Below are 9,852 nucleotides of genomic sequence, written 5' to 3'. Positions count from 1 at the left end.
ATTGGCTTGGGGGGGTCTCAGCTCAGCTTGGTCCCTGGCTTGGGACTTGGGACTAGGAAAACATTAAATGCTACTGTAAGCGAGGCTTAATAAACCATCCTAGGAGAAGCATAAGGGACAGTCACGCTGAGAGCTGTGGACTATGCCCAGTTCAAGAATTTTCTTTTTTGGTTCTTTTTTTTTTTTTCTTCAGAGCTGGGGACCGAACCCAGGGCCTTGCGCTTCCTAGGTAAGCGCTCTACCACTGAGCTAAATCCCCAGCCCCAAGAATTTTCAAGAGGGACTAAGGAACCATTCTTGGGATATTTTGACAAACGCTGTGGCTGCTTTTCCCTAAGAATTTGCCTGACACTAAACTGTAGAATTTGGTTTTGGATTTTGGAGACAGGGTTTCCTCTGCGTAGCCTTGGCTGGCCTGGAACTCACTCTGTAGACCAGGCTGTCCTCAAACTCAAGAGATCTTCCTGCCTCTGCCTCCTGAGTGTTGGATTAAAGGTGTGGGCCACCATGCTTGACTTAAATAGAAAAGTTTTGGATTTGGTTGTCAGGGGAGATTTTAAGACAGCCTAACTAGCGACTCTGTTTCATGGGTATTAGTGATCGATACTCTGTCTCGTGGGTATTGGTGATCGATACTCTATCTCGTGGGTATTGGTGATCGATCTAATACATTAGGATTGCTATCCAGAAAGCAAACAAACTTTAAGACAGGTTCTGTGTACCAGGAACTACCCTTAGCCCTCCAGAAACCTCCCATAACCTTCCACCAAGGTCGGCTACCTCGGAAAGAGCATCTAGTTCCCCGTCAACCTCAACAGCCTGTGTCAGCTCAGGTCCCACCCTGCCGACTTTCAGTCTGCTTGCTTTCCCACCAGTTTGCTTGTCTTTCTGCTCCATCCCCACCCCCAGACCCCCAGAGACAGGCTTGGCAGTTTGTTTCCCAATAAATCTTTCTTTCCACCCACGGAGAGGTCTAGTTTAGTAATTTCTCTGTGCCGTCCCTTACAGGACATATATAATTACGTTTTACAGGGGGTTACAATTAAGAGATTGCCTTGAAGTCTCAGGAGAGCCCTGTGAATGTTGTTGGACTGAATTCATTTTGAATCATGATATGGCTACAAGCTTATGGGGGGGGGCAGGGAGTGGAATGTGGTGGGTTCTAATGTGAATGCCCCTGTAGGGTCATGTTTGAATCTTTTGTCCCCAGTTGGGTTGGTGGAACTGTTTGGGAAGGATTAGGAGGTGTGGCCTTGTTGGAGGAGGTATGACTAGGGGGTGGGCTTTGAGGTTTTTTTTGTTGTTGTTGTTTTTTAAAGATTTATTTATTTATTATATATAAGTACACTGTGGCTGTCTTCAGACACACCAGAAGAGGGCATCAGATCCCATTACAGATGGTCGTGAGCCACCATGTGGTTGCTGGGACTTGAACTCAGGACCTCTGGAAGAGCAGTCAGTGCTCTTAACCGCTGAGCCATCTCTCCAGCCCGGGCTGTGAGGTTTTAAAAGCCTACACCGTTCCCAGTTAGCGCTTGCTTTCGGCCTTGTGTCTGTAGATCAGATGTAGGCTCTCAGCTACTGATGCAGTCTGCCTGCCTGCCTGCAGCAGTGCCTCTCACAGTGAAGGTCACACACTCATGCTTGGAAACTGTACGCCTTAATTAAACGCTTTATTCCGTAAGTTGCCTTGGTCACAGTGTTCTGTCACAGCAGTAGAGAAGTAACTAGGACAGGTCCTCGACTGAGAAAATGAAGCCCTTTCTTCCCCAAGTTGCTTTTGGCCATTTACAGCCACAGAAATGTATGACACCCACAGCCTTAAAAAAAAAAAAATGCTTGTGTGCGTGTGAGTGTGTGCACGGGCATGCATGTACACACAGGTGGAAGTCCAAGGACAATCTCAGGTGTAAATCCTTAGGGACATAGTCCATCTCCTTTAAATCCAGCCCCTCTAAAACATCCCCTTCCCCACCTCCACTGACCGTTCACGTTTGAGTCGAAATTAGCTGGCACTTGAGAGCAAAGTTAGGACCTCCACCCTGTCCCTAAGGTGTCCAAGACAGAAGCAGGCAACAGCAGGAGTCCTGTACCTTAATCACAAGCTTTATTGTCCGAACATGGACTTGCCACACTTCCACAATTCCACTGAGGGGAGGGGGAGGGGAGGGAATGGCTGAGCCACCACTGGGTGGCCACACCGGGTAGGCTGAGGGGGCCGTCAAAGGCCAGTGCTTATGGGGAAATGGCTTCTTGCACACCTACCAGGTGCAAGCCCACTCCAGGGTGGGGCTCAGCCCCGTCTGGTCCCTACTGTGGGAGCCTTTGGCTGTTAATTCCTAATCTGTGAGCTGCCCGATTGTGCTGGAAAGAGCGATATACTGGCTCTGCAGTTGGGCCACTAAAGCGTCAATTCTAGGCTCTAGGCTGCTGTTGTTAACGGCAAGTGCTACCCAAAAGCCAACAGGAAGCAGGGGGTTGGGCTGTGGGGCTGCTAATTCAGCTTCTCCCTAAGGACAAGAGCGTGAGCGCCACCTGCTGGTGTCTAATGGTGCTCACAGAGGCCACCTGGGCCAATCCTAAGGACTTACCATACCTGTCACCCACTGTGGTTCCCGCCCTGGGAAGATAGAAGCAGGACCCTCTGTGGGTTGCTGGGGTCTTTGGAGTAACATGGCAGGGGTTCCCGGAAATAAAGGGAACCAGCGTGATTCCTCTCACCCAGCAAAACACCGCGTGAATGCTTTGTTTAAAGAGTTTTCTTCCCGCTCTTGGCTGTAAGCCCCTGAGCCAGTCCCAGCTCAAGGTCAAGGTAAGAAGAGTGGGTTTGCGAGCTCACCTAATACTGAAGCTGTCTGCTCAATGCTTTCTGGGCAGCAGAGGGGAAGTGGGTAACGCATACTAGCGTGGTGTCGAGGAATAAGGAACCTGTCACCCCCAAATCTTCCCTGGCTAGAGGCCCAAGCGACCTTGTACCATTGTGTTAGAGGATCAGCATATGAAGTCAAGCATCCCCTCCCTAGTTTCTGAAGACTGAAGCCCTTCTTGGTGTGTTACGCGTCCAAGCAGGAGCCCTGCTCCACCTCTCAGGGGCCTGCAGGGGACCTGGGGGACACCAGAAGGAAAGGGAGATGGGGAAGTACCCGGGTGCCCAGACAAGCCTCGGGGCAGCCTGCTATAGCCAAGAGAGGCCCAACTGGATCGCTTCAGCCTCCGCAAATTCAAGAAGCTCCTTGGGACAAGAGAGGTCCTCCAGGGCTGGGCCCAGCTGTACCGCGCTCTGTGGAAGGCCGTGTCTGTGGGAGCCTCCTGGTCCGGCAGGGGGTTCAGGTGGGATGTGTCCACGGCAGTGAGGACAATTATCGTTACAAACACAGTCTCATCTCCAAAGGGAAAGTTCTGGCTCCTGCCTGAAGGTGGCGCTGCTGGGAAGCCTGGCAGGGCTTCTGGTGTGAGTAGGGCCGGTCCATGGTGTCCCTTGGGGGTCAGTGTTTGTCCTAGAGAGATGAGGAATGGGTTGGGGAATTTAGCTCAGTGGTAGAGCGCTTGCCTAGCAAGCGCAAGGCCCTGGGTTTGGGGAAAAAGAAAAGAAAGAAAGAAAGGGAGGGAGGGAGAGAGAGAGAGAAAGAAAGAAAAGTGCTGAAGAATGAATGGGCAGATGAGGGAGGGACAACGGGGAAGAGAGCTGGGTAGAGTGTACCGCATGTGTCAAGGCCCTGTGGCAGGAAAAGCCTAGACTCTACAAGGAAATCCAGGCATCTTTGTAGAGGATGGATCTGCAGAGGTATGAAGTAATATACAAGCCTTCATTCCACATCTGGAAGTTATGATGAGCATGTTTCTTACAAGGTTGCTGGGAAAACAAACCCTCATGTGATCTGGACAGCAGTTCCCAGGGTGGTGGCTATCCTGCCTAACTAACCCTGCCCACATCAGCCCTGCCAGCTGCCTGGTCCTCGGCTATCTGGTGAAGAACAGCCTTCCAGGTCCTTGCTCCCAAGCCTGGCCCTTGTTAAATGCAGAGCGACTGGGAAGCCGAGGGGCAAGCTGGGTTTTTCTTCACTCCAGCCTCAACTGCATGGGTCACACAGCGAGCTGGGGACACGGATGTTCCTAGATCAGGTGCTAAGTAAGTCATGGGCATTTGCAATAACGTGGGTGGATGCTGAAGGAAGGTTGGGAAACTGGAACACCGTGTCTCCCAAAACCAAGGGCTATGGGCATGACTCGGCAGTAGATGACTTGCCTAGAATCCCCCAGCGAGGGGCGTGGCTCAGTGGTAGAGCCCCTGCCTAGAATCCCCCAGTGAGGGGCATGGCTCAGTGGTAGAGCCCCTGCCTAGAATCCCCCAGTGAGGGGCTGGGGGCGTGGCTCAGTGGTAGAACCCCTGCCTAGAATCCCCCAGGGAGGGGCTGGGGGCGTGGCTCGGTGGTAGAGCTCCTGCCTAGAATCCCCCAGTGAGGGGCTCAGTGGTAGAGCACCTGCCTAGAATCCCCCAGTGAGGGGCTGGGGGTGCTAAAGCCATGGGTTCCATTCTCAGAACCAAGGGAAAAACCAAAAACAACCCCAAACAAACAAAAGAAGAGAGAAAAAGAAAGAAAAGAAAGAAGGAAGGAAGGAAGGAAGGAAGGAAGGAAGGAAGGAAAGAAGAAAAAGCAGGACCATTCCTGGAATGGGTACACTAGTGCTAGAATCTTCCTAAGCAAGCAACCCAGCTGGGACAGGATAGACACACACAAAGCATTCTCATCCCTTTGTATATTTAGTGACTTCGGGAGGGTTTTTCTCAGAGGCCTACTGGCTTGGGTGACTTAGAGAGGCTGCTGGTGCACTTACCTCCTGTTTGTGGGCCTTGTCTGGCTGGTGGATACCATTGGCAGAACCGGAATTGCTGATGGTCTGTGAGGGGAGAGGAAGAGCTACTGAGCATGCGGCCAGCGTGCAGTTCCACACATAACCACAAGGGGGAGCGATCTTCCCAATGGGACCAGTCAGGCTTGGAACCAAAGTCCTTTAGCCTGGGTCTCCCAGGACAGCAATGTTTACTTCCTTTTCAGACTGGGGTTTCAAGGATGGGGCCACCCTCCTTCAGACTGGGGATCCAATGTTGGGACATTCTCTTCTGTCAGACTGGGGTCCCCAGGATGGCGCTGCCCCCCCGTTTGGGGACTGGGGTTCCTGAGGCTACAGCCCCGTGTGCTCACCTGAGTCCTATCTGAGCAGCCCCTCAGGGCCTCCACCAGCCTCTCCACCTGCTGGGCCTGGTCCAGTGCGTCCCGCAGGGCATCCTCCGTGCTCACTAACTGATGTTGCAGTCTCAGCAACTCGGGCGCTGAAGCTGGGTCAATGAGGGAGTAGCGTTTCTGCTCCGACAGGGACTTCTCCTTGTCCTGGAAGGGTGGAGGTGTGGGAGTGTGACCTGCTCCTATGGGTGCTAACTGGAAACTGATCAGGCCCCACCTGCCTTTCGAGTGGAGCTTGTGCCTTACTAGGACCTCCCTCCCCCAGACTTCCCTTTCCAACCTCTTCAAGCTCCAGAATCTAAGACCCACCGCCCCATCCTTTTTTTTTTTTTTTTTCCGGAGCTGGGGACCGAACCCAGGGCCTTGCGCTTCCTAGGCAAGCGCTCTACCGCTGAGCTAAATCCCCAACCCCCCACCGCCCCATCCTTACCAGAGCCCTTCTGTTCTAACACAGAGTCAGCTGACACCCAGTGTTCCTCTCTCTTCCAAGTCCACGTGACCCTCCCCCACTGTGTCTCCTCTCTCCCCACCATGACGGTCAGTGTCCACACACCCCACTCTGGCCTCCCACCAAAGCATTCTAAGACGTATCTGTCAGGCCCCACCTCCTCAATGCTTGCGCCCCAGCCTGCAACTCCACACCAAGCTCAGAGCTTCTATACAGACCTCCCTGTGGCTCTAGGACCCCATGCTCTTCATGTACCTTCTAGATTTTCACTATGCTCTTCCAAGCGCAGGGCTGGTTCACCAGCATGGAGCCCCGAGGTAGAAATCTGAGCTCCCCTTTATCTGGACATTTCTGGGAAACCCACCAGCCCAGGACCTCATCTCTGTCTGTGTCACAGAGCCGCCGAGGCCACAAGGACCCTGGAGTGCATGTGTGCTGGCATTTAACCAGCCAGACATAATGCTGGCAGGGTAGTTAGGGCTGATGACCTCCACGCCCATGCCTAAGGGTAGATGCAAGACAGATAGAGCCCACATGGCTAAAGAGCTCTGTGTCGGATACAGGGTCTCATGTAGTCCAGGCTGGCATGGAACTAACTGAGGGTAACCTTGAACATCTAATCTTCCTACATCCACAGCCGCAGTGTGGGGTCACAGGCACAGGTCACTGCATCTCATTTTATGTAGTACTGGGGACAGAACCCAGGGCTTTCTTTCTTCAAGCACTCTATCCACTGAGCCACACTGCCTCAGCTCCCTAAGCATCTTTTATTAGTCTACCTTCCCCTCCACCCTGTGGATCCCCAAGAGCCCCAAAGCGTGGGAGTAAAAGAGGTCTATCCTCTTTGATCCACCCAATCCATATACCAGAGATCGCCGTCTCTGGCCGGAGCATCGGGCTGTAAATGTGAAACTGAACGGGAAAGGTAGGGCCAGTTCTGTCCTCTGCTGCCAATGTTATCATGTGTGTCCATTCCCACTCACGGCAACTCAGCTCCAAGTCCAGTAGTCTCCCTTGGAGAAGGCGCTTTGGTACCCTGCCTTGAACCTCTCACTACTGACACAACCCCCATATACCACTTAACAAGGAGCCCAGACTTTGGTTTCTGGTTGGACACCTCCCTGCATGGATTTTTTTAAACCCTCTGTGCATGACTGAGTTTTACCCTTCTGGCTCTGGACAGAGCAGACTCTTTGTGTTGGTGCATCCCTGGTTGAGATGTCTAAAAAGGGGTTGCTCAGGCACCTTCAAATGCTACGTGCTTGAGAGCCTGGAGGACTGAGTTTTCAAGACCCACGGCGACTCTAGGAGTTCGCTAGTCTCTTTGGTCCGGGAGCAGGGCAACACCCCACGCCCACCCCCACCCCCACCCCCCGCGAACCCCTCTCCCCGCCCCCACACTCCGCCTGCACGTACCAGCCCGGTCAGCTTTTCACGCAGGCCCCGGATGTCATCTTTCAGTTTTTGTTCCTTTATTCGCCATTCAGCTTTGTGTACCTCACGGCTCAGGTCTCTCTCGGGCCCTGGGGAGTGCCGATTGGCTTCTAACAGCAACACCCTCAGCTCATTCAGACTCCTGGAGTGGGCAGACAGTCACAGAACGAGGGCATCAATTCTGCAACTCTGTAGTCGGAGCCACGTGGCTGGAGGTCCGTTACCACCAGGGGGCGCCAGCCACAAGGCAATGCTGACCAGAGTCAAGCAAGAAGGTTGTGGCACGGGTCGGCCACACCCAAGAGGAACAGCATTTGGATGCGAGATGACCAAGAGGATTAGCTGTTCTTAGAGCTTTTTTTATTCGTTTGTTTTGAAGATTTATTTTTATTTTATGTATAGGGGTGTTAGTTCTTCATGCATGTCTGTGCACCGTACATAGGCTTGGTGTCCTCAGAGGCCAGAAGATTGTGTCAGACCCTTTGGAACTGGAGGTACAGATGCTTGCGAGCCACCATTTAGATGCTGGGAATCAAACCAGCATCAAACGGAGAAGCAGATCTCTCCCCAGACTCAGTAAAATTTTTTAGATTTTTTTTTCCTTTTTCCTTTTTGTTTTGAGACAGAGTTTCATGTAGCCTGGGCTACCCTCCAACTCTCTATGCTGTACCTTGAATTCCTGACCCTCCTGAAGGCGAGGATTACAGTGTGGTGTTTAAGATTCAGATCGTCCTGCACACCAGGTAGGATTCTCTACCAACAGAGCGGCATCCCTCAGCCCCAGGGAAACTCCCCTCTCCCCCAGCTGAGGACCGAACCCAGGGCCTTGCGCTCTACCGCTAAGCTAAATCCCCCAATCCCCAGGGAAACCTCTTGAATGCTGAAATCACATGCACAAGTGTGCTAGGCAGCAAGGCTGGATTTAGATATAGATGAGAATAGTATTTCAAAGTCAGAAAAGGCCAGGCAAGATGGCTCAATGGGTCAAGGTGCTTGCCACCAAGGCTGAGGACCTAAGTTCAATCCCTGGGGCCCATCTAGGGGAAAGAGAGCTGACTCCTGCAAGGTAAGTCTTCCGGCCCCCACACACATTTTGTGGCATGCACAACCTCCCATGGGCAAAACACACAAACAAGTGCTGTTATTATATTTTTACAAATGAAAACAAAACAAAATAAATCTGAAAAGCATTTTGATTAGCTGGGCATGACGACTCATCCCTATAACATAGCACGTGGGGAGCTGTGGAAGGAAGACTGGGGGATCCAAGGCAAGCCTGGGGTAGGCGTTAAGAGCTTGTCTTGAGAAGATCAAAGTTAGGGCTGGAGAAATGGCTCGGTGGAGAAGGGCACTGGCTGCTCTTCCAGAGGACCTGGCTTTGATTCCCAGCTCCCCTACGGATGTTTGCAACCACCTGTAACCCCGGATCCAGGGGATCTGATATCCCCTTCTGGAGTCCACAGGCGCCCGGATACACACCGTGCGGATTCAGGCACATGCACATAAAACCGTAAATAAACAAATCTTAGAAACACATGGGCTGGAGAGATGGCTCAGTGGTTAAGAGCACTGACTGCTCTTCCAGAGGTCCTGAGTTCAAATCCCAGCAACCACATGGTGGCTCACAACCATCTGTAATGAGATCTGATGCCCCCTTCTGGTGTGTCTGAGGACAGCGAGAGTGTGCTTATAGAGAATAAATAAATAAATCTTTAAAAAAGAAAAAGAAAAAAAAAAAAAAAAAGAAACACATACACGCACAAGTTCCCTGACTAAACTTAATGACTTTTAAAGTGGGAAACACCTCCGTAAGACCCCACCTTAGGGGAACACGCATCTCTACCACGGGCCGCCTGGAGTGCGGCAGTTAGGACCATGAGGGGCTGGAGAGATGGCTCAGCGGTTAGGAGCACTGGATGCTCTTGCAGGAGAAGCCAGGTTCAGTTCCCAGTGCCCATGGCTTGGCTCACAACCATCTGTAACTCATAGTACCTGACGTCCTCTCCTGACCTCTGCGAGTACCAGGCACACTTGGGACACACAGACCTACACACAGGTGAAGCACTCATACACATAAAATAAGTACGTTCGAAAAAGATTGAAATAATGATGGCACTAGAAATAAGTATTAAAAAACGAAAGAGAAAGGACTCTGCAACCGCAGGAGCCGAGCCCCGGGCAACTCACCTCTCCTTCCGTAGCAACTCTTGGCTGATGTGGACCAGCTGGCCAGAGGCATCATGGGTCTTCCGAGACACGGCCTCCAGCTCTGCCTCCAGCCGCCTCTTCTCCTTCAGGAGAGAGTCTATCTTCTTCTCTCCTGATTTGCACTTGTTCTCGAGAGCTGGGGGAAAGCCGCAGGGGAAGGAGAGAGTTCAAACACAGACGGTAACTGGGGGAGTGTGGCTCAGTGTGCAGTGTGCTGGCCTCAGCAAACCAGAGGCCCCCGGTTCTAAGTCCCAGCACTGCTTAAACTGGAGCGATTCCAAACAGACCCGTGGCTAAGCACTTCAGATGTGGAAGCAAGAGGATCAGGGATTCAAGGCCAGTTCTGGGACAACCTGGGTTTCAGGAGACCCTGTCTCAAACACCAATGAGAGGCTGGTCTGGCCGGGGTGGGACATGAGACGACAGAAATGCCAGCCTAGGGGCTGGGGATTTAGCTCAGTGGTAGAGCGCTTACCTAGGAAGCGCAAGGCCCTGGGTTCGGTCCCCAGCTCCGAAAAA

At 52.3% G+C, this 9,852-nt stretch overlaps 1 protein-coding gene across 2 annotated transcripts in view; it reads right to left on the bottom strand.

Annotated features, from left to right (window-relative positions):
- Positions 1-2,085: 2,085 nt before the first annotated feature.
- Positions 2,086-9,852, bottom strand: part of Clip2 (CAP-GLY domain containing linker protein 2) — a 65,198-nt gene continuing 57,431 nt past the window's right edge. For both annotated transcript variants that reach the window (XM_063271228.1, NM_021997.2), the window contains 5 exons: positions 9,313-9,469; positions 7,108-7,267; positions 5,205-5,390; positions 4,837-4,899; positions 2,086-3,497 (listed from right to left, as the gene is read on the bottom strand). In XM_063271228.1, the coding sequence (XP_063127298.1) occupies positions 3,486-3,497; positions 4,837-4,899; positions 5,205-5,390; positions 7,108-7,267; positions 9,313-9,469 (578 nt within the window). In that variant the 3' untranslated portion in view covers positions 2,086-3,485. The remainder of the gene's footprint in view (positions 3,498-4,836; positions 4,900-5,204; positions 5,391-7,107; positions 7,268-9,312; positions 9,470-9,852) is intronic.

This window comes from Rattus norvegicus, chromosome 12 (genome assembly GCF_036323735.1).
Source record: "Rattus norvegicus strain BN/NHsdMcwi chromosome 12, GRCr8, whole genome shotgun sequence".
NCBI classification, from domain to species: domain Eukaryota; kingdom Metazoa; phylum Chordata; class Mammalia; order Rodentia; family Muridae; genus Rattus; species Rattus norvegicus.
Note: the sequence above shows the minus strand (reverse complement) of the source record. Positions and strands in the feature narration are given on the sequence as shown.